At 39.0% G+C, this 24,983-nt stretch overlaps 1 protein-coding gene across 4 annotated transcripts in view; it reads left to right on the top strand.

Moving 5' to 3' along the window:
- The window catches only part of LOC114653535 (receptor activity-modifying protein 3-like), a 202,468-nt gene extending 178,158 nt beyond the window's left edge, over positions 1–24,310 (top strand). For all 4 annotated transcript variants that reach the window (XM_028803910.2, XM_051928906.1, XM_028803909.2 and 1 more), the window contains one exon: positions 23,329–24,310. In XM_028803910.2, the coding sequence (XP_028659743.1) occupies positions 23,329–23,584 (256 nt within the window). In that variant the 3' untranslated portion in view covers positions 23,585–24,310. The remainder of the gene's footprint in view (positions 1–23,328) is intronic.
- The last annotated feature ends 673 nt before the right edge of the window (positions 24,311–24,983 follow it).

Here is a 24,983-nt window from a genome sequence, read left to right as displayed (position 1 = left end):
TTGGAGAAAGAAAAGTAAGGACAGGAATTGGAGGTTACTACGTTTGAAAGAGACAGTACTTCTGTAATAAATTATTTCATCGAAGGTCGCACATGGCGCAGCAAGCCTCTTGTGTGAGATATAAACAATCACTGCGCCACCGTGTTCCCATGTTTAATAACATGCTTTCATTCCTATCATCATGAAAAAGATATCACGTATACATCTCAGTATTTTAATTATTCAGAGAGCTGTAATATCACGAATGCAATGGATTCTGTGTCCTGTCGGAGAAAGAGAAAGAACGGAAACATGTAGTGATTCACACACATAGAGCACATAGAAGATCAAATACAGAACAAAGCATTTAACGTGCAACTTGAGAAACTAGTAAAATAAATGATTTTAAGATGAAGTTTATGATGTTCTACTTTAATGACAAAATAAACTATGTGATTAAAGTGGAAATTTCGAGATTAAAGTTGACATTTCGTGCTTTTTTCCCACTGTGTGCCTATTTTTTTTTCTCTGTACCCTAATAAGCTTTCATATGACACTCAGATGGTGAGCTACGAGTCGCCTTTTCACGCCGACTTTGATATGTGACTTCTTTTTTATTTCGGACACTGTACGACTTTGTGAACTTGAGCTTTCGAGTTTCTCCGACACTATGTCACTCGATCAACTTCCTTTTGATTATACCACTGTTTAAACCAACAAATAGTACGTTTTTCCTTTGCCTCCACTTGGTATTCGCTGAAATTCTTATATTTTCCCCTGTGCTTTTCCCATTGTGTTTTCACAGAAGGCTAGTTATATCGATTTGCATATTCAAAGAGGCGTAATTCTGGGAGGAGTTGGGGTGGGACAGAAGGCGTGTGCACGTGCGTTACTTTTCACGCTGATCAGGATTTATGTAGTGGAAGAACGTGAAAGTTTGCGTGCGCAGATTCCTGCATCTGGATTTTTTTGTGTGTACGCACATTCCCGCTTTTGTGCTTACGCCATAGTGTGAGTTCTACGCACGGCGTTATACATGAGGCCCCTGGATTCTGAAAAACTGATGTCTACATGTTCCTGTATTGGAGCCCACCTGCTGAAGTTGTAACAAAACAGATTCCTTTGAAAAGAATTAAATAAAACAAGCTGGTGCATCTTCGAACTTTTATACAAATACAGAAAAGAATACACATTCCTGTAAATTTACAGTAACAGTGTGGCTAGGCAAATTTTGCTTATTCTTGCTTTGTCTTATTCTATAAAGCTTTGTGTCTGCCATTAATTACAGGTCACATGTTATCATAATGAAGTTTTTTTTCAAGTTACACATTAATCATCACATGCATTGGCTGCTTTATGCTATATCTGATTTTAGTGACCAGTTAGTGTTTAATGGAAAAGTCCTATCAAAATGTGTGGAAGTTGCATAGCTACAATGTATAATGTTTGTGAACTTGTGTACTGCTTCTTTATTATAGAATCAATATTGTCTCTGCTTGCTGTCAATTAGCTCAAACGAAAGAAATCTTGCTGCAGTTTTTGTTACTTAGTGAACCCGTAGTGCTTCCTGACCTTCCCAGTCATATGTGTATTTATCAATTTGGTTCTTTATTCATGCATGCTGTTTATGATTACAGTAGGTGATCCATTCATTTCTAACAGTTCATATTGCCATTTTTTCCTAATAACGAGCTTTGTTTCTTGTTAACTAAATTGAAAATTTAAATATGTGAAAACAGAAAAGATTTGAATAACTCCAGAAAATAATTATTTTGTAGTAATGATTTTAAATGCCTTGAGTATTGACATAAAACAGAAATTAGCTAAAGACAAAATGTTAGTCTGTCACAAGACACACACATACTGAAAGTCAAATAAAAGCATTAATTCAATGTGGGATACATATACCCTGGATTTTTTATGGACATATGATGTTAACCTGAAGCATTAAACTGTGTGATTGCGTATATTTCTCGTAACACTCATTTATCAGGGCTATATTTAATGGATTAGAAATGTTGGAGTGATGTAACTTTCATGCACCCATTACTGATGCTGGGAATTAGAGGTGTTAGCTTGAAATATAAAAAATTCTTTGAAGATAAACTGTTTTTTTTTTCTTTTTGAATTTACCATTGTCATACAATTGATTCATTAAAATATTGTTGATTCAAGTAATTTAAAATTTCTTAATTTTGGTTAGCTGGAACAGAATAGTGTATTTAATTAATTTACTGAAACAAGAATCACCTGAATAAATAAGTGCTGTTGATATGCTGAAATAAATGTTAATTTATCAAGTCAGCACCATGTGGTAATTAAATTAATTAAAAGATTTGCACTAAATGACAGTAGGAAGGTGCAGATAGCCAATAGGATTAACCAATTAAAGTTAATTCAAGTGAAATTTATTGTATGACAATAACCTTCATAGTGGTTGGCCTAGTGTGCTGGACACACAGATTAAAGGCTTAACAATAGAAAGATTATCAGTTAATAAAGAAATATACAAAGCTAGTATATATTGTGGCAAGGGGGTGGTACCCAGCCGGGACACCCAGAAGGACCGGAAGAGGGATTACGCCTCCTCCAGACCATGAGGGGGTGACTGCTATGGTGGCTTGAGGACCACGGGAACAGAGCTTAGAAGCTCAACCCTACAGGGGCCTGTGGTCACCGCCAGAGGGCACCCCGATGACTGAGGAGTCCTGTCCCTCAGCACTCCGCCACACCCGGAAGTGCTGGGGGAAGAAGACCAGGAACACCCGGAGTGCTTTCGGGTGCACAGCCGGCATTTCCGCCTCTCCGGGGAGTGCCGGGAGGCACTCATTGGGAGGCACCTGGATCACATCCGGGTGGGGAAAAAAAGGGCCGCCTCCCTCCATTCGATGGCTGGAGTCGGGTGGAAGAGGATGGAGGTCAGAGGAGAGGAGTGGAGGCAGTCAGGAAGAGAAAGAAAGGCATTGAGAGAGGTCTGGACTGAGGGTGTTTGGTGCTGAGGCACTGGGGTGTGCTGTTTCAATCGTATATAATAGTTGCAAATAAACGTGTGTGGCGAATCAAACGATGTCTGCCTGTCTGTGGGGACACGGACAGGACAGGGTCTATACCTCTCCCATAGGGAGACCCAAACTGTCCCGGCGTCCCAGAGAAAGAGGAGGAATCGAGTTAAGAAAGCTGGTTCCTCCATTGTGGGCTGTTCCCCACAATATTTAAATAGTATCATATGGCTAAAATGCTTAAAGGGAGAGAGGGATTAAGTAGGGAATCAAAAATTCTGATGAGAATATACATTTATAAAATCTGTACCTCCTGACCATTGAAAGCTCTCTTAGAAAGAAAATATTAGCTTTACCAGAGACAGATCCAATGGCAGACCTGCCTTATCCCCACCAAAATGAAATTAGTTTAACCTACTGTGCAAGAACAGGCCATACAGTCCAATAGACCTTTGGCTAATACATTTATTTCCTCATTTGTCTGTGTTGACTGGAGATTTGGTTTCTTCTACTCCATCTCCAGCTGTCTTCTGCTTAATAAAACTAGGGAAGCAGGCCAGCACAGCTTGTTTAGTTCCTACTGACTTTGTAACACCTCACTACAATGGCAACAACATTATGTAGTACATGTTCACAAAGAAGAATAGTTCAAAGAGCTGTACAAATAGTAAAAGAAAACTGGGAAGTTACAAAAAGTTGCATATTGAAGAATCCTTAATGACAGTGAATGAAAATAGTTTGTAAATCAATGGTTTAGTAGTAAAAATTAATGTCCAATATAATAATATATGTAAAAATCAATTGGCCAGGGAGTAGAGGTAAACAAAAAATCCAACTGGATTAGATGCTGGAGAAAATAAACATCTAGAAGATCCAACACCAAATGACTACACAGCCCTGACCTGGACATTTTACAATTTAGATTTAGAGGCTTTCAGGAGGTCTGAAAGGAACTCTATATTTGACAAACTGGTAGTACTCCAATTTGAATATACATTTTCAGTATACTTTACACAATTAGTCATGACGACATGTTTTCTTTTAGTTTTTGCAATTTGGAGATTGTCAGTGGGAAGTATGATGTGCTAACATAAATGCTTCAATGTAGATCCAGGAATGCTTGTTACCTTTCATGTCAGCTCGCAAAGCACAATCAAAATGTGTTGATGCTGCCCTTTTGAATTATAGAAGGATTGCCAAATGATATCTGATTGAAAGCTAGAGGCAGTTTAAAATTGTTTTTTTAGCCTTGGCTGTGGTTAATTGATTGATAGGACCTCCCCAACATTTGATGGAACGTTATTTCAAAGTTCAGGGGTCTGCATCCTTACCTTTTTTATTATCACAAGAAATATAGAATAACTAGTCTTAGAATATCAAAATTCTCTGTCCTGATTTTTAGGCATCAATAAAGCCAACAAGGCAAAGGAGACCATCCACAGCATTATATGTTAAATTTAACTGAAAACCAATTAAAAGACTTAAGGACAACAGTAATGTAATTGGCGTATTCCTTATTATCTTTATTTCAGCATTATGGAGTATTTAGAGTGAAAAGCAAATACAGCAAATGAATTATAAAGCTTATGCAAGTAGTACTAGGGTGTTGTACTGTGTTAGCCATTATGAATGTAGTGAGAAGTCAAGCAAAATGCTTTTGCTTTTATTGGCTAACTTCTCAAAGCTAATGCAATATATTTCTGGACTTGTATTCTAAGCACTGAGAATAAATCCTGTTATACTATTTCTTTTTCCTTTGTTTTTATACAGAAACTTGTCCAGTTGTTGACTATAATAAGTTCATTATTTTTCCTTTTTTTATAATGTGATGTTTCCAGCACCACACTACCCACTTTTAATTTGTTTAGTTTTTCCTGTAGTACTCTATGTTCCATAAAATGTAATATATATTTATCTTTAATAAAATAACTCTTACTCTCTACTTCTCTGAATTGTAATATGCAGGTTTTAGAATTAATATTATTGTTACTAATTTTCTAGTGAACATATTTGCGTTCAGATTATCATGAACATTTGCCAAAACCAAAGGACATTTTAAAAGGACGATAAAACAAAGTAAATGTGAATTGTAGTGTCTTAGGGTAAAACATTCTGAAAGTACCATTTTATTGTGGAATTCCTTTCTTCTTTTCTTTTGTTTTCAGAGTTAAAGAAGAGGCAGACATGATTTTCTTGAAAGTTATCTTTAAGCATTAGTTTTTTGTGGTGGTCACTGATTTTACTTTTAAGATTCAAAAGCAGTCAATCTACTGCAGACATTTTAATGAAACTGTGATTGCAAGTGTCATTAAGTTTAGTCACAACTAATCTAAGTCAATTTCTTGAATTTCTGAAATGATTTAATTTGAAGAAAATGTTTCAGCCTGTTTTTTATCCTTCGGTCTAATAAAGTTTAGGAGAGTTTCTTCTAAATTGCAGTTTAAACACAGTTCATTGCACACCACTCACGTCTTTTACTCTTGTTCACTAAGCTTCACTGCAGCTTCACTGAACAGCTGATAAGATTGCCACATTCTGTGGCTGCAAGCTCTGATCAAGAGCACCTGCAAGAGGGTAGGTGAAATCCAATGCACACTAGCTTAATGAAACATTAAGAACAACAAAAAAATTTCTTAAATAGGTAATACAGTATAATTATAAAACAGTAATAAAAAATGTGAATATTCTTTTAATAAGTTATGTACTATGTATTGTACTATTGAAATATTGTATTGTATTGAGGATTACTAATGTTATGTATACTGTATTGTGTTTACCTCATTTTTTGACTCCCATTGCCCACCCAACCTATCTGCACTGAAAAAAATAAAACATTGGATCAGCTTAAAAAAAATTGAAGTAATCGATCACACGAAATATTTGACATTGACGCAGTATAAATAATTTATTCAGTTTAACCTTTATTTTTCAATTCCATTCAAACTATTTTCTGAATGTTGAGCAGACAAATTATTATAAATTGTGCTAAATAAAAAAAATAGTTGTCTTTATTGAGTTAATGACTATAATTCATTCCGTTTAATCTAAAATTTTTAAATCCATGGAAACCTTTTTGAAGATTGGAGTAAACTGAATATTTTAAATTGTGCCAAATAAAAAATAGCAGTTGACACTATCTGAAATGTATAGCAAATCAAATACACAAATTCTTTTTAAATATATTTTGATCAATGACTACTGTAAACACATTCCTTTGAAACATTCATATTTATTACACCATAAATTTAACATTGTACGTCCATTTTAAATTTACAAAGATGAACAGTCTCCTAGTGAACACCAGAGAGATCCCCACTATTGATGTCATCAAGTACCCATATCAATTTAGATGGGACATGGATACATTCTGATTCAGAGGTGTGAGCCCTCTGCTTAACTAAAAACAAAATCCATTTGCTGGCCGAGTGCTTCACATGTTCACCCTGCTGCACACAAAGCCCCACCTCAATATATGATGTCCCTTTGGAGGTACAAACAAAGTGTATCGGGGTGCATGACATCACATATTGGGATGGGGGCACTGTGTGCAGCAAGATAAATGTGTCAGTGCATTGGCCAGCAAAAAAATGGGTTTATTTTAGTAGTCTTTTAACACAACTCACTTGGATGTAATGACTTCAATTCTTTGAACCCACAAATTTGCTGAGTAATTCCAATCACTTGATGACTTCATACTTGTTACACTGAACTAGAAGTGTATTTCTAACAGAATAGATTTTCTCTTAATACCCTAAAATGGGGTAACGTGATAATGATATTGTACATTCTTTTCAAATTTATATTGATGAACAGTCTCCTTCAGCTGAACACTAGGGAAAAAACTATTGATGTCATCAACAGAAAAACCCTGAAGCTGCTCCAGTGGACAGTGGAACAACTCCTTAGACACTGGAACACTGTTTCTGACTGAGAGCTGTAACCCCTGCAATTTAATATAAGTAATTTTGATGCAATAGTTCAAACAAAAATCCTCAGAACCTACACATTTATCACAATTATGTGATTTTCTGGCTGAAAAAAATCTCTTAATAAGCATAAAAGTATTCTACATTTACTGTATACAGATGAGCAGTATTGAATGTTGTAGCTAAACCAAAAAATGTTTGAGCACACAAAGTTGGTGACTTAAAGTGTCACTTGATGAAATCACAAATTAGGATCACTAAATTTGAACATTTTTCTGACCAAAAACATTTCCTCTTAAATCCATCCATTCAAAGAAGTCATGTGAATACAATCTCCAAAAAAAAACTCTTACAAAGTGCACAGTAAAAGCCACTAACATTTAAGCACCAGTGGGAAAATGAAATTGAGGATGTCAATGCAAAATTCCACCTAGTCTGGGCTGTACAGCTGGGTGATCAGTCTATGAATTTTTGGGGTCATCTTTTTTCCATCAAGCTCCATCAAATTCAAAGGTGTACTGCAGTTTTTTTGGATATTTTAGGTTGAGTGCATATATCAGCCCGAAGAACATGGTAAAAGTGGTTGGAACCGAAGGTCAAGTCGTTCAGGATCTCTCTTCCATCAATGACTATCTTACTGTCTTTGTGTGGATGGAAAGGATCCTCTTTTCTAGTGATAAAGATTGCCAAGGTTTCCTGCTCCAGCTCTTCCTCATTTTCCTGCATATCCTACAAGAAAAAGTAATACATGAGGACAACTAGAAGAAAGCACAGTAGAGTTTTTGATTAGAGAAGCACCATGTTAACCCACACACCACACTAGGTGTGCTGCAATAAATTCTGACCAGGCTCCACAGTTTGCTATAGTGGTTATTGTTTCCATATTGGTTTTGTTTTGTGGGGTTTTTTTTAGCATTAATTCAGTATTATTCAGTATTAATTTTTCCCCAAAAGGCATTTAAAAAAAGTCCAGTCCAATCAATTTTTAAGACCTGTCAAAATAGTATTTATGATATTTCAAGGCAGAAAATTCAGATTATTGGATTTTAGACTTTTTAAAGACCCACAGACAACCTGTCCAGCAAATCAAACTTTGAACAAATTTGAATTTTGAAAATATTCCAGCTAATTTGAAAAGGTGATGACAACATAGCTGTAAAACCCAAGTACCCAGTCTATTTTTTGGCTATGGTGAAATAAAGTTACTGTAACTGCTCTCATTACAGTTAAGGTATTATTTAATGATATCATTACCTAATAAGAATACAGTCTGAAACAGTACATGAGGATGGGTCTGTAGGTGTTGTGGTCTGCCAGTGAGTGAGAAAGAGGTGCTCTTGTCTGGTATTCTTTGATAAGTTGCTGAACAGGTTCACCCAAGTAGATCATCAGAGATTTGAGGATGCATTCTCTTCTGACATTGATGTCCATAGTCTGTGTAAGAACATTTGCTATTAATTAAAATTACAAACACACACAAAATTATTCAGCCATGATTCTCACCGATGCACAACTCATTCATAGATACCTCATCTAAAACCTGCAAGATCCTGGTGGTCTTCTCTTTTACAGCTCCTCCCTTGTGCCTGATGACTTCCAGCAATTTGGTGGAGAGCTTGTCTAACTGCACCAAGAACTTTGTCTCCAAAGGGATAGTTGTAATTCTTTTGAACTCAGCATTGATCTAGGAAATAAAAACATAACAGCATACAGAAAAAAAGGTGAAGAAAATATGATTAATGACCCATCCTCCAAAAAAAAAAAAAAGGTTTGATCAAACTGCTCCAAGTTTAGCTTTTATAAATGGCAAATTATATTTATGTAATATATGAACATAAGACTGCCCCCGCACATTTTTTAAAGACCAGCTTCAGATAAGTGCAGAAAATGCACTTTTAGGAACAGTAAAACAAATTTATAATTGCAGGCTGTATGTTGCCATTTTTGCAAGATGTTGCAATACTTAAACCTAGAAACTCAAAACTGAATTACCAGCACAGTTTAACCAAATTATTTCCTACAAAAACATAAATTCTCCTAAACGTTTCAACAGTTAGGCCTAACTTTTGAGTGTTTCCTGGCAATAAGCTAAGACATTTGCTCACATGGACTGAACTGGTCATACACAAAGTGCAATGCCTGTGACATTCCACTCCAGGCAAACAATTATGTGAGTGAATGAATGGAGTGATGTGTCCAATGTGTCTGAGGTAATCTGCATCTAAAAACATACCTCTTCCATCTGAAAAAAGTACAGGCCATCTTTCTAAGATGTTTTCAATGTTCGGCTTTTTATGCACTATTTTTTGCCTCCAGTATCCAAATGTCTTTGCCATCTTTTCTTTTATGGTTTGTCGGTTGTTTCTTTTCTGTAATTCTACTATAAAGGAAATCCTGTCTTATTCCAGGCTTTTTGGAGTCTCACCACTTGGCAAGGATGGAAAATGGTTTACCTCGGCTCGTCTAGGTCTTTTCAGATTCTTTGCTGGGTGGGCCTCTTCTTGAGACTTGGATTTCAAAGAATTCACAGTGCCATGTGCCTTAAGTAGAGTCCGGTAGTTGGCCATTTTTACCTTGAGCCTTTGTTTCCATCCATAGCTTTCATTGAAAGACCCTGGTTCTCTCAGGCAGGCAGGGCCGGATTTTCCTATATGCTAACTAGGTTTCAGCCTAGGGCCTCAAGATCAAGAGGGGCCTACATTCAAATTGTTAGCAAAATTAAAATTACACTATTCTAAAAACAGTGAACACTAAAACACTGAACCGAAAATAAGGAGAAATTCTACGCATATGACTAATAAACAAACATAAAAATGTATTGGTTAAGATCAACGCATATTACGTATTTTATTATCTCTCATGTAATTTACAAACTTAAAAATGGAAGGTGAAAGGGCCTCATAAGTGGAATAGCCTAGGGCCTCTTTTCATAGAAATCCGGCCCTGCAGGCAGGGGTGCTTCCTTGTCAGTGCTTCAGCAACATCGGTGAAGTCAGCATCTGTAGGTTATGCTTTGTATGTGTACATTTTTTCAGTTAGTTTCTCCAGTATGTCTGAAAGCATTCTTGAGCCGGGTGTCACTCGAGATTGGCTTCTCGCATGCTCTGCATTTCCCCTCTGTAGTTGACATTCTGTGTTATAGGAGAATAAGGAGATTGGAAACACTTTTGGCCACTGCTGTGCTCTTGGTGAGTCTGAGGAAGAGCTGCTAGGCAGTACTGTGTCATCTGTATGTGTAGATCCAGAGGAGGAGTCATCATTATCCAGTCCAACTGAAGGGCTACTACTCATTGGGGAAACAACTGGGTACAAGACAACAGTTGTGGAATCAGGGTCTAACTGGACAACTTTGATAACTGTAAGATCCTTAATTACACTTGTAGAAATCAGATTCACAAATATGTTCCGAAAATCGGTGTCCTTGTACTGCAGTCTGATGTATTCTCCTAATCCACATACATTCTTGACCTCCTCAATGACCTCTTCCACTGAGTTGGAAATCCCATTGTGTAGCTCCATTCTTACGCTGTTGTTTTCATTCAAGATGACAAGCAGTCGAACAGGTGCAATATCTGCCATGGTGCCCTGAGAGAGAGCTAGAGAAAGAGAGAGAATGAAAGTGAGTGTGAGTGAGACAAAGGTAGAGAGTAGAAAGAGAATGACAGGGAGAGGCAGAGAGAATGAGAGAATTAGAGAAGAGGAGATGGGGAAAGAGAGACAGACAGGGAGTGATAGAGTGAAAACAGGGTGAGCAAGAGGTTAGGGCAATATCTGCTCAGGTAGACTAATGCTCATCATACTGGACAGCAGGGGAACAGTACTGATTATTTTTCAACTAACACTCATACTTCTGACTCAGTAGTTGCTTTTTAACATTAACTTTTAAAATAGCATCCCATCAGAGAAAAAAGATGTACACAGATATACAACATGACAAAATATTTCACTGTCCTTTTTATAAACAGTAAATTCCAACATTCTACAATCACTCTGAGTTTAGTGGTAATACCGCATATCAAAAGAATTCAAATGTGTTGTTTCCACAGTTTAATAATGTTTTGATTGATGTGAGCATGAGCTCCTCTCTCCCAAAGCCAGAGACCACAAACATAAGACTCAGATTTGTGCCATTATTGTGTATGAAATCTGAAACTGCTCCAGAATGATAGACTTTGTGGACTCAGAATTGTCTGAAACCTGTTTCACAGGAGCCATTTTGACTGGTCAGAGGTGCAACTATATCAAAATAAATATATATTTTTAACATTTTTCCAGTTTTTGAATTGTAGCATTTTTGATGCTTTGGCAATATTGTTCACCTGATATTCATGCCAATGAAACATACAGAATTGAAAAAAGAAAATTCAGTCAGAGTAAGAGAGAGCAAAAGAAACATGGAAAGAGGGAGTGAGAGGGAGATGAGTGAATGAGACAACTATAGATATAGAATATTGTTCATCCTGTATAGTTCCACCTTTGAATATGTATGATTAGTCAAAATGGCTGTTGTGAAAAGGGTCTCCGTGTACTACAGTATAAAGTGTTCAGTTCTTACACTGCTCCCAGTGTCAAGTTTTATCTTTCCCAATTCATGTTAAATAAAGCAGCTCTACATGACATTAACTGGAGCCCTTTATTGTCTGGAGTTGAGAAAAAGTTGTTTATATTAATTTGGGTGTAGGAATAACTTGTATGAATTCTTTATATTGTGTTACACTCAAACACTGTTAGATACAAAAGTCAATATTCACTGAATGAGTGGTTCATCTTATACATTGTAAAAAGACACAAGAGAGCAGATAAAGGTTTGGGGTTTTCCGGCCCCGTATACTGTAGGAAAAGTGCAGAAGTTTGAAAATAAACAGTACAAATTTCTTAACACCGTCCGCCATCATGGCGGATGGGGGAAACATTTATGAAGGGGGACCGGAAATGGTTGAATGTGCTGATGGGAAGAAACCGAGAAGGATGATGGGATTGCTGACGTCATCGGGGTGAGACAGAGGGAAGGCGGAAGTGGCGTGTTGAGAATCCGTGTTCAGGAAGATTCATGGCGGGGTTGTGTCTTTCTTTCTGTTGAAAATAAAGAGAGAAAGGTTAGTACTCCGCCATTCCTGTCTGGTATATGCTTTCGCGTTACAGTTTAGATCGTTCCGCGGCTCCCTAATCACGCGTGCGTGACATGACCCCCCCCTCAGCCCAGACCGATCGGGTCGGGCGGACCGAACCGAGAGGTCGTGAACTTGGGAGAGGGCATCAGCATTGGCTTGAAGGGGACCCCGACGATAAATAACGGTAAACTTATAGGGCTGCAAGTCCAAGAACCATCTGGTGACTCGAGGGTTCGACTCCTTGTGTAGGGCCATCCACTGTAGAGCAGCATGGTCCGTTACCAGGGTGAACTCACGACCCAGCAGGTAGTACCGCAGATGAGTCACCGCCCACTTAATGGCCAAGACCTCCCTTTCCACCGCCGCGAACCTGGTCTCTCGGTCCAACAATTTCCAGCTCAGGTATATCACGGGATGTTCGGCACCATCGACGCTTTGGCTCAGCGCGGCACGCAGGCCTGTGTCCAAAGCGTCAGTCTGGAGAATAAAAGGTAAAGAGAAGTCAGGGGTATGTAATATAGGTGCCGACGTCAGGGCCATCTTTAAGTCACTGAATGCTTGTTCCGCTTTCTGGTTCCATACCACATATACAGGAGACCCTTTCTTTGTGAGATTAGTCAAGGGTGCTGCCCTTTCGGAGAAACGGGGAACAAACCGGTGGTAATACCCCGCTAACCCCAAGAAGGCTTGCACCTGTTTCTTGGTTATCGGACGGGGCCATTCCAAGATGTCCTTTATTTTGGAGCATTGGGGTTTCACCTGTCTCCGCCCCACTAGGTAGCCTAAATATTTGGCCTCCTTCAAGCCAAAGTAACACTTACGGGGATTGATGCGGAGGCCGGCCTTCGCTAGTGTGGCAAGAACAGCATACACCTGCAGTATATGTTCCTCCCAGGTGCCGGAATAAATGACTATGTCATCCAAGTAGGCGGCACAATAGGACTGATGGGGCCGGAGCACTCTGTCTACCAGACACTGGAAGGTCGCTGGTGCCCCGTGCAGCCCAAATGGGAGGACCTTATACTGCCAATGTCCACTAGGGGTACTGAAGGCTGTTTTCTCTTTGGCAGATGCCGTTAAGGGAATTTGCCAGTACCCTTTTGTCATGTCCAAGGTAGTCAAGTATTGTGCCCTCCCCAGGCGCTCTCGTAGGTCATCCACTCTGGGCATAGGGTAGGCATCGAACTTGGAAACTTGGTTCAGACGCCTGAAGTCATTGCAAAACCTCCAGGAACCGTCTGGCTTAGAAACGAGGACGATAGGACTGGACCAGGGACTATAGCTTTCCTCAGTAATATTCATGTCCAACATCCTCTGGATCTCAAGTTCCACTTCTGTCCTCTTTGCCTCCGGGAGGCGATAGGGTCTCTCCCTGACTACCACCCCCGGGTCAGTAACGATATCATGCTCAATCAGTGAAGTACAGCCAGGTAACTCGCTAACCACTTCGGGACGGCATGGATAGCATGTTCCAGCTCCTGCCGTTGTGATGGTGTTAAGTCCGGTCCGAGGTTAAGTGTAACTTTACTTGCGCAAAGGGAGAGGGCTGTACCGGAGGGTGGAACCTCGTCCCTATCTCTCCACGGCTTTAACAAGTTCACGTGGTACACTCTCTCGGTTGGTCTACGATTTGGCTGTTTCACCAAATAATCTACCAGCCCCTTCCGCTCCTTAACCTCATAAAGGCCCTGCCAATGGGCCAGTAATTTAGAGTGGGATGTGGGTACTAGTACCATTATGCGGCCCCCGGGGTGGAATTCCCTGAGGACAGCATTCCGATTATAACACCGGGCTTGCGCTGCTTGAGCACGAGTCATGTGGTCTTTTAGGATGGGCCAGATCTTGTTCATTCTATCACGCATTTGCGCGATGTATTCCAAAACATTATTGCCGGGTCGAGCCTCCTCTTCCCAGCCTTCCTTTAAAATATCTAAAAGTCCCCATGGCTGGCGTCCATATAGGAGTTCAAAGGGGGAAAAACCCGTGGAGGCTTGTGGGACCTCCCGGTAAGCAAAGAGCACAAAAGGTAAAAGCTCGTCCCAGTTCCTACCGTCCAAGCTGACTACCTTGCGTAACATCTGTTTAAGCGTCTGGTTGAAGCGCTCCACTAAACCATCGGTCTGTGGGTGATAAACAGACGTTTTCAGATGTTTAATTTTAAGTAACTTAGCCACCTCCCTGAACGTATCCGAAGTAAAGGGAGTACCTTGGTCCGTGAGGACTTCTTTAGGTATTCCCACTCTGGAAAAGAGCTTGACTAATTCCCGTGCGATATTCTTAGAAGTAGCGGTACATAAGGGCACCGCCTCTGGATATCGAGTTGCGTAATCTACCATGACCAATATATATTTTTGGCCACGGTTCGAAGGTTCAAGGGGACCTACAAGATCAATACCGATCCTTTCAAAGGGAACGTCAATGAGGGGAATAGGAACTAGAGGAGCGCGGTCCCTCCTAGGAATCTGACGGATCTGACACTCCGGGCAGGACTGACAGAAACGTCGAACCTCCTCATTTATTCCTGGCCAATAAAACCGCTGTTTGATTCTCTCTAGCGTTTTTTCGGTTCCCAGATGGGCACCTAGGAGGTGGGAGTGTGCTAGTTCGCAGACCTCCTGCCGGAAAGTTCGCGGCACTAACAATAACTTCCGTGCCCCACCTTCGTGATTCGCCACCCGATATAACAGATCATTCTCCAATACAAAGTAGGGCTACGGTGGCAAGGAACTGTCTGACAAGTGGCCATTTACTGAAACAATTGCATTCCGGGCGTTTTTTAGGGAATCATCATTCCACTGTTCCCTTTTAAATGACGTGGGGGTAGACCGGAACTGATTAGCCATAGAGTCTAGCGGGTCTGCATGGACGGGAGCCCTGCTACTCCCCTGGCTCGTGCCCTCGCCCGGATCATCTTCCGGGTCGGGGTCCGTCGCCATAGACTCTTCCCCCCGGTCGCTGTTATCTACGAGATTCGCCCGTGTGCACGGCGTGGGAGCCGCGGGGGTAGTACTTCGCCCACCCATAACAAGACCCAACTTAGCCCTAGGAGTGGTTTTCTGTTTCCTGCTGTTATTATCTGACCCGTCGTGTCCCAAAATGACTGGAAAAGGTGGCTCGGGTAACACTGCGACCGTCAACTGAGTTAAGCCACCTTCCCATGATATAAAACACTTCACGGACTTATAAGACTTGGTCTCCCCATGTACACAAGTTACACTGACACACTGATATCGCCATTGTTGCGGTAAAACATAACGGCGAGCAACAATGGTAATGTTGCTGCCGGAATCAAACAATGCAAGCACAGAATGACCATTAACTAAAACCACTCCCGTATTCGGTATAGCCAGAGGGTTTGACAGAGCACAGTACCTTTCCGTGGTGGCCCAAGTACAGTCCATTGGCTCCTGTAGCGGCTGGTAAAGAGGGCAGGCAGACAGCAGGTGACCGAGGTCCCCGCACTTGAAACAGCGCGGCGGGCCGGGTCTATCTTTGGGTTTCGGCGGGGCTTCTGCCGCGCGACGTGTGGGCTCAGGGTGATTGGCCCGCCCCTGTCGAGCGCCACGAGCCGACTTTTCCAACCCCCCGGTTCGGTGGACCACGAGTTGACGCTCCAGGACCTCCAAGAGTCCTTTAATGTTTTTGTAGGGGTGTCTACGGACCTGCTGGGCGAGATATCCTGGCATTGAGTTCACTAAGCCCTCACACGCCACCTGCTCCACTACTTTACGTGCTTGGGGTCCTTCTGGTCTTAACCAACGCCCCATCTTGCTCCAGAACTCGAAAGCCTGGGCCCGGGCAGGGTGGTCGGGGTTGAACTGCCAGGTTCGCCACTCACTCGCCTGCCGTAGTGATGCCGTAGCGACTTAGGATCTCTGGTTTCAGGAGGTCATAATTCGCGGCCTCCTCCTCGGGGAGGTCGTAATAGGCCCGCTGCGCAGCACCCTTCAGGTACGGAACCAAAATGGACGCCCATTCCGCCCGCGGCCACTTGTTGGGAGAGGCGGTCGTCTCGAATTTGCCGAGATACGACTCTATGTCGTCTGCTTCGGTTAGCGGTACCATCGGAGGAGGTGGAGGTTGGGAGGGCTCCGGTCTTACCGATTCTGCCGCTGTCAGCCTTGGCTTGGTCTCTTCCAACTCCCGCGTTGTCTCGGCGTGCGCTATCCGGAGATTCTTAATCTGGGCAGCCATCCCGGACAGCACTTCGTTCAGTTCTTGTCCTTCTGACATGTTCGGACACTTTTTGTCTCCTGCCGACTACGCCACTGTAAAAAGACACAAGAGAGCAGATAAAGGTTTGGGGTTTTCCGGCCCCGTATACTGTAGGAAAAGTGCAGAAGTTTGAAAATAAACAGTACAAATTTCTTAACATCGTCCGCCATCATGGCGGATGGGGGAAACATTTATGAAGGTTGACCGGAAATGGTTGAATGTGCTGATGGGAAGAAACCGAGATGGATGATGGGATTGCTGACGTCATCGGGATGAGACAGAGGGAAGGCGGAAGTGGCGTGTTGAGAATCCGTGTTCAGTAAGATTCATGGCGGGGTTGTGCCTTTCTTTCTGTTGAAAATAAAGAGAGAAAGGTTAGTACTCCGCCATTCCCGTCTGGTATATGCTTTCGCGTTACAGTTTAGATCATTCCGTGGCTCCCTAATCGCGCGTGCGTGACAACATGTATGTACCTTTTTAGAGTAATCAGTCGCATTGCCCCAACTGTGTAGTCTGCCAATGGGTAGGGATCTGTAAGTTCATTTGAGTCAAGAAGTTCCTTTGTAGGAGACATTTTCAGTTCATAGGCTCTGTAATGTTCCCTGTACCATGCACTCAGCTCTCTAACAATGAAAAACAGCTTATCCTTGACAACAATCATTTGAATCATTTCAGTAAATTCAGTCATTCCTGCCAATAAATCATGCAAGGATCATTCCATTCCTGTAGTTCAGGCCATTGTAAGTTGCATTTTTAGCCAGACTCATACCATCCAAGTCTGGGTGCCCCTACTTGATAGCAAATGCAATGTCCTCTTTCAGAACATCAATGGGAAGTGTTGAAATTTTTGCCACCTGCAGGAGAGATTTAGACAAGCTGCACATACAGTATAAAGCTGATGTACCATGAGAAACTGATGTCTTTCTGCTAAGAACAGCAGCACATTTTTGAAGCAGGTTTTATGGCGCACAACTCTTTTGAAGAAGCTGTGATTTGCTTCAAATAGTCCAAGGTGCTACTAAAGGCCCAAACTTACAGATTAACTGAGGATAGTGCTCCAGCAAATGGTGTTTAGGTAGAAAGTTTGACTCTGGGAAAACCTCTTTAAATCTAACTCTCTGCTCAGAGATCTGAAAGTTTAAATATCCAATTCATTTCTTAGTCTGAATTGGAGAAACAACAATGTCCATAATGTTCTTTAAGTCAGTAAGGAGTTGCCAGGCTGGCTCATCAGTGGGCACTTTCTGTTCAAGGAGTAGAGGAAAAAATCTCAGTAAACTCCAATTGTCATGTGCATTCCCCCCAATTTTTTTTCTGGATGCATAGGTCAGTGGAACAGGGTGGGGGTGATTTGTTCTATCAGTCCATTTATAGGGAAAATCTTCTATTGCCTTGTTCAAAGTGGCCAAAGTAAAATATTTTTCGGAAATGAATATAGTCAGACAAAGGGCTATCTAAACAGGAACTATTCCCTCAAATAAATCATGGACAATGTCTGGAGGAAAACCAGTGGTAACACTGAAATGCAAATGTCTTTCTGATAGAACACATTTACTCTTAACACCACAACTGTTGCCCAGAGAATTTCCCTGAAGGGTTTTAAGATGACTTATGTGAAGCTCCTCAGTTCTCAGAGAGAAACCTCCAGCTCCAACTTCATTTTCCTGAAAATGCAATCTATCTGCAGTGGAAAATCTGCAAAAATATCTGCCAGAGAAACTTTCTACAAAACCAGCAATACTATGTGCTCCAAGGTGATTAGCAACAATACATTGCACTGTGCGTTTCAAAGTTTTCTCCAACCTATCCACAAAAACCCCATGCTGTTCTAATGTTATGAGATCACTAACCAGAGGCTGTAATACTTTTATCATAACCATACTCTTTAACATAATTGTTATTGATCAATGCAGCCAAATGGATAGAGGACAACGTGGAGTGACAACCAGGTGGCAGATTGCCTAAAATCCAATGCAAGGCACAGGTTTTGTGTTTTTTACGCCCTGTACCAAGGGGATTGCATATTTTGAAATCATCAACATACAAGATTAAAGAAATTGCACACTCTTTTGAGAGAAGAGCATTTTTTTAAAGAGAAGACCATCCCAAAAGGATCGGTATACCTGTTTGTCACTCTCCACTGGTTGATGATTTTCTTTCAAAGTTACAGGCAAATTTAGTATAGTTTCACAATTCAGAAGTTGCTGTAGAGATTTCAGTAAAGGCACATACTGAAAAGACTTCCTGTTTTTTTCTAACACATATTCTACTGGTTTCACAACACTGAAATTTTTTCCATAGTACATTTTCCATTTCCAAGCAGTTGACAGTGGACCATGGTTTCCTATTGCAGCTTGAATGGGATTTGAAGCACAAAATAAGTCTCTCACAACCAGTTCATCAACTTGGCAATTGTGATTTTGTAAGAAGTGGATTATAGTCTTTTGGGTGACTGGCACAAAGGCAGTACCAATTAAATATTGCAACTCTTCAAGGAGTTCATTCACAGCTGCACTTGGCATCAGAAAAGCATTTTCTAACTTAAGTAACACTGAGGCTAATTTTAGTTCAATAAGTTTTGTCAAATCCGAGCATTCTTCATCAAGTTCTTCAGACTGTAAATCATCAGTAAATCATCATCAACTGCTCAGCAGTGTGTCTTTCATGTGATTCTAGAACATGAGGACTATCAACAGGTCCATCAACAATTTCAGGTTTTAAGTCATTAATTGTATGGGGGGTATGTTTTCTTCATTTGTGAGCACCATAAAGATTTGTTTTGTATGAGCAACCAGCAAACACACAACTGACAGATTCATGATTTTTCAAATATTTTCCAATGTGATGAAAATAGTCCGTCTCAGTAGGAAGTACACCGTTACAAATGTGGCACTTGAATGATGAAAAGCTATCTTTCTGGAAGGATTGTTGAGCAGGATGGGATTTGCTTAGATGGGTCAGTAGAGCTTTCCATGTCTTGCATGTGCATGGGCACTTCTCATAAATACAAGGGTAAGCATGCCCCATCCATAATGTCGATGATCAAGTTTATAGTGTTTCAAAATTTCAGATTTTCTTGAATATGAGTTGTCACATTCTTTACATTGCCACATTCTTGGATAACTGAGGAAACATGTGATACGAGATACAAGAAATACCTGTAGAGTAGTTTACTGAGTAGACCACACCTTAACATTTAAATTTAATGTAAGTCCCAGTCTTAGAAAGTTAAAACTTTGAGTTTAACTCATATTAGTGTTTGCTTAATTTAAATAGAATATAATTTTCTTTCCTAGTCATAGACAATGGTATAGCATTTTACCCCCTGCAAGTTAGTAAGAGACAGAACTTTCTTGCTATAACTAAGATACAGTGTGTTAATGGAGTCAGTTGTTGTCATTGTTTAGAGCAGGTCCCAGTGCTAGCAGGGACTGAAAGACCGATTTACAGCATAGAAATGGGACAGGCATACAGTTTTCTGACCATTTAGAAACAAACATACATGTGGTGAAAGGGAGAGGAGAGAAACTAGTATGTCTATTAATGACGGCAAAATGCAGCTGACACTCTAAAAATGAGCTAAACTGAAACAAGTGCACAGGCGGTAATGGTGCATTTTGCACTGTTGAACCACCAAATCACGCTACCTGAGATATGCTATCAAGCATGAGTGCTGAAATTACGATCAAAGCAAAGGGCAGGTATACTTGGACTAATGTAAACATCAACAGAATGCAGAGTTTATTTTTTTCTCCTTACCAGAATAAACTTTGCTCGTTCTTCTGTTACAAACTCGCTGAGGTGGATAAAATCTCGTGGTTAATGCCAGATTGTCTCCTCCTTCTGTTTTTTTTTTTTTAATTTGCTTTTCAACACGGGTGGCAACCACTGCTAAGGCGCATTACCGCCAACTATAGGTGGGAGTGCGCTAGTCACACATAATCTAACAAAAATACCTAGATCAAATGAGATTCCAGTTTGATGTCCATGCAGCCAGTTTATACTGTATCCAAGTAAAAACAATAGGTTAAACTGTTATCATAAATTAGAAAATGTACTTAAAATGAAAAAAACTAATAATTTTCAGCTACTGGAATGCCATAAAACACATTGTATGAAGAACGGCTTTGTTTTACTTTTTTCTGTGTGGAAAGAGGTCTCTCTTTGAATTGCCTTTCCCAAGATTTCTTCCATTTTTTCCCCTATAAGGGTTTTTTTGGGTGTTTTTTCTTGTCATCTTAGAGAATGAAGGCTGGGGGGCTGTAATAAAACAGGACCTGGTAAAGCCCATTGCAGCACTCCTTGTGTGTTTTTGACCTATACAAAAATAAATTGTATTGTACTGTATTGTAAAAATATTGCTGGGGTTGAAACAATGCTGTGTACTTCTTCTTCTTCTCATTTTAACAAATTTTGCAAGACAGCAGAGGGTTTAAGATTTTATCATTATAGTTTAGAGTTTTGGGGAATGGTCTAACAATAGCAAGTCAGATAGTGTCAACACTATCGTTCTGGTAAAGGCTTATTGAATAGGAATAACTGGCCCACAAAATATTACAGTTTGTTTTGTCATATTATTTGCTGTTTATTTGATTGAGGTTTTGTGAACCAGAACTTGCATTGGTTAATGTGTTAAGTTCCATTTTCATAAGATCCTGATGACTACTCAGTTTATGTCTTTTAATGTTCTAATTAGACATGACAAGTTTTCTTTATGGTTACTACATGAGGGCTATAGCATTAAATTAAATAAACAGTCTAAACTATTTTTTTTCTCTTGTATAATTGAAATAATTGTCAGGATAAACCATTTCTTTCCTTTTTATGCAGATAAGTAAATCTGCAATCTTGTTGCTTGACTCTGTAATTTAAAACATTTTTATTCAAATTTTGCTTCTAATTGTTTGGCTCCAAGACTGAAAGACTAACGTAGCTTTATTATATCAGTACTATAATTATCCTACATGTGCACACTGTTGATTGTGCCAGCAAATTGCAAGTGTTCAGTGCACATGAATTGGCATGTGATATCACAGCAGACATTTTCCTTATTAACGTTTCTAAACACTAGAAATCAAAGGTAAATGTCAGTTTTCCTGATCAGTTTTAGAGAGCCCAAGGCTGTGTTTGCAGTCTTTACCTCTATTATTTCATTGATTTGCCTTCTTGAATAATGATTTTGTGGATTTTTCTGTTTTTTTTTCCTGTATTTTGATGGATTTTTAAAAAATAGCATTCTGTAGAGGGCAGTAAATACATAACAGGTGATATTTTTGAAAATTTCATAGTTTTAGGAAGTGGGTATGTGTATAAATAAAATGAAATTCAGTTAGTTAAGTGGTTTTTGTTGTCACATGTATTGTGACTGAACCTTAATTACTGGTTGAGGGAATTACAGGTGAAGTTGGTATGTTCTCCTTACTTTGGTGCTCATTTTTTGTTTTTCTGGTTTCCAAATGCAGTCTAAACAATCAGTTTAGTCTGTGACTTTAAATTGTCTCAGTTTCACTTTGTGTGAAAGTATTTATTGATGTGCACAGCAAAGGCCTGACCTTTTCTTCAGGATTGGTTAATGCCTTGCAAACTGGGCTACAGAGAATGGGCTTCATCTTTCTGCAACTATATAAAAAAAGCTTATTTAGAAAGTGAATGAAATGTTAAATGGCTTAATGTACTGGTTTTCAAGTTCAGTCCTGGGTGATCCCGACAGCTGCAGGTTTTCAATTCAATTAGTTTCAACCAGTTTCACAGTCAGTGTATTATTCTCTCTTTTTATCAATCTGATTTACAAATTATCCTACCCATAAACATTTCTAAGAAATTAATAAATATTGTATTCTTTTATGTTTCTTTGTCATTTTTTATTTGTTTATATTTTTCATTTTTTTCTCCCTTAAATGTATCCAAATGCTGATGATTAGCAATGATGCTACAGGGGTGGGGGCGGCAATTATATTCACTTATCTACTGTACTTACAAATGCATCACAATAGTCTTTTACAGGAGATAACAAAGAAAGTAAACTGTATACAAAAACCCTTTTCAATGCATTACAGACATTTTAAAAATAAAGTATATGGAAAAACATTCTAAGTGAGAAATGTATTTGATTTGAAATGACAGGGTTTTCCAGCCTGGGAGACAAGTACATAAAAACTGCAGTCTAGGCTTTAGATTGGGGTGTTGGAGACAAATGAAAAGCATACATCCATCCATCCATCTATTTTCCAACCCACTGAATCCGAACACAGGGTCACGAGGGTCTGCTTGAGCCAATCCCAGCCAACACAGGGCGCAAGGCAGGAATCAATCCCGGGCAGGGCACCAACCCACTGCAGGACACACACACCTACACACCAAGCACACACTAGGGCCAATTTAGAATCGCCAGTCCACTTAACCTGCATGTCTTTGGACTGTGGGAGGAAACCAGAGCACCTGGAGGAAACCCACGCAGACACATGGGAGAACATGCAAACTCCACGCAGGGAGGACCCGGGAAGTGAATCTGGGTCTCCTTACCCGAGTTCCACTACCACTGTGCTGCCCCAAATGAAGAAAATTTGTGTGGAATTAGTGGCTGAAAAAGAAATGAAGTTTAAAGCTTAAATGAATATCTGAAAAAACAATTAACATATTTGATGCCCATATTTATTTAAAATAAGGGATATTTAACTCAGTGATGTTAAAAAAAATACTTTGAACACTTAATGCATTTTTGTTGAAACAATGAGTCTGAAGAACATAATGCCTGTCATTATTTGTATATTCAAGGTAGATAAAACCTTAATTATATTTTGTTTTTTATCAAATGGATGTTTAACCATATTGTATTTGTACAGCTCTGTAAACTTGGCCATATGAAATTTACAATATAAAGAAAAAATAGAGGTGATTATAATTGAATTGAGATCAAAAAAGTACAGTACATATACAGTATAATTATGTTTTATATTTATAGATAAACAAAAAATATCTTAAGGATAAAAATTTTAAATCAACTGCATTTAAACATTCTTCTGTAAAATGCTGCATGAAGGAAGTTGATTTTTTTATTATGTATATGAATGTAATACATCTCCTTTTACTTTTTTGCAGGGAATACCATCATTTTTCTACATGCACTGAAAATTTCACTGTTAGTGAAGGATGTTTCTGGCCTAACCCCCTTGTGCAAAGCTACATAATTGACATTCACAAACACTATTTCTCAAACTGTTCTTTGGACCAAGTGATTTGGGAAGATCCTCCAGATGACACGCTTGCCATTCTTATTTTAATTCCTGTAATTCTGACAATTTTAATGATAGCCCTTGTTGTCTGGTGCAGCAAGCGAAATGACATTTTTTTGTAATAGAGACTTTTAAGACTGAAGTAAAACTTACATAACTCTTTCATCAATAAAAGGATCAGTTCATTAGAATTTCAAAATGTTTAATATTAGTGGATTCAGACTTTTCAAAAAATACAGTTTGGATAGAGTGCTTTTTTTAACCTCGAAGAAACTGACTTTAAAAATGTCAAGACATGTAAATATACATCTTTTTTTAAATTTTTTTTTTCTGAGAAGGCAACAGTTAATCTTTTCTTACATTAATTTTCTTCTTATGCTAATGGATGCACATCTCATGATTGCTGTCTTCATGACTAATGAGTTGCTATGGACTAGGCATTGGATTAAGTTTGCAGTACAGTCATTATACTGTAGTTTTATGCTTTATCTATGCTTTTATCTCAGGCTTAAAATGAATAATACAATTGTAAGAGATTATGTTATTGACAACAGAATGTTTTAAGTATTTTAATTGGGGAATACTTAAGACAAAGGGATATAATAATAATTTGCATTTTTTTCTCCTTATGAAGTTTTTTTTCATTTTTTTTATATATCATAGCTGGAGCACATTCAATTTGATTTGTCACTATTATGATGTATATATATTTCTTGTTTTTATCTATAATGTTTTCTGTTATATTCATGGCGTTCTTAGATAGCTGGTTATACAGTAATTCATTGTTTAGAAAAATACATTATTTCTCAATAACTGTCCTTTAATATTGTATTTGAAATGGTTTGATTATGTTTGGTTAATAATAATATTAATAATATCTTCAATACAATTTCTGATCTCTTTAACTATGGAGAGACAGTGTATCATTAATTTTATTTCCAAACATGAGACAAAAAGCTCAATGATTAAAAATATATTTAAAGAAATTATTTTAAAATGAAAAATATGTAAATTCCATTCAGGAAACTTCCTGTTTAAAAGCTTAGTACAAACCCAAAATCCAGAAACCTTAAATTTTGGTTAACATATGATAATAGAAAATGATGGTTCTGAATTGCCTGTTATCAAATTGCTCTCTTACATGGGATTTATTTTATCCATAAGTTTGATGGATGTTTCTACTTTTCATTAATACACAATATTATTTTGGAAAATTTATGAAAATACAGCCAAGTTGTGTAAACTAATTTGTAAGCATTAAACATCAGTGCATCGATTGTGTGACCCTACATTTTGATTAACCTTAGTCTGCTTGATAGGATTTAATTAATATTTTTTCAAACACTATTGTGGCTAATGTTGCTTGCTGTTCACCTCTTCATTGTCCTGGGTTCAGTTTATGTATGGAGTGTACATATTAAGATTTTACTCATATATTTTCTCCATATACTGTACGCCAGTTACCTCTCACATCCCAATGACATTTTAAGTTAATTGGTGACTTTAAATTTGCCAAGTATA

The sequence above is a fragment of the Erpetoichthys calabaricus genome, chromosome 6, assembly GCF_900747795.2.
Source record: "Erpetoichthys calabaricus chromosome 6, fErpCal1.3, whole genome shotgun sequence".
NCBI lineage: Eukaryota > Metazoa > Chordata > Cladistia > Polypteriformes > Polypteridae > Erpetoichthys > Erpetoichthys calabaricus.
This window is presented reverse-complemented; position numbering and strand designations above follow the sequence as displayed.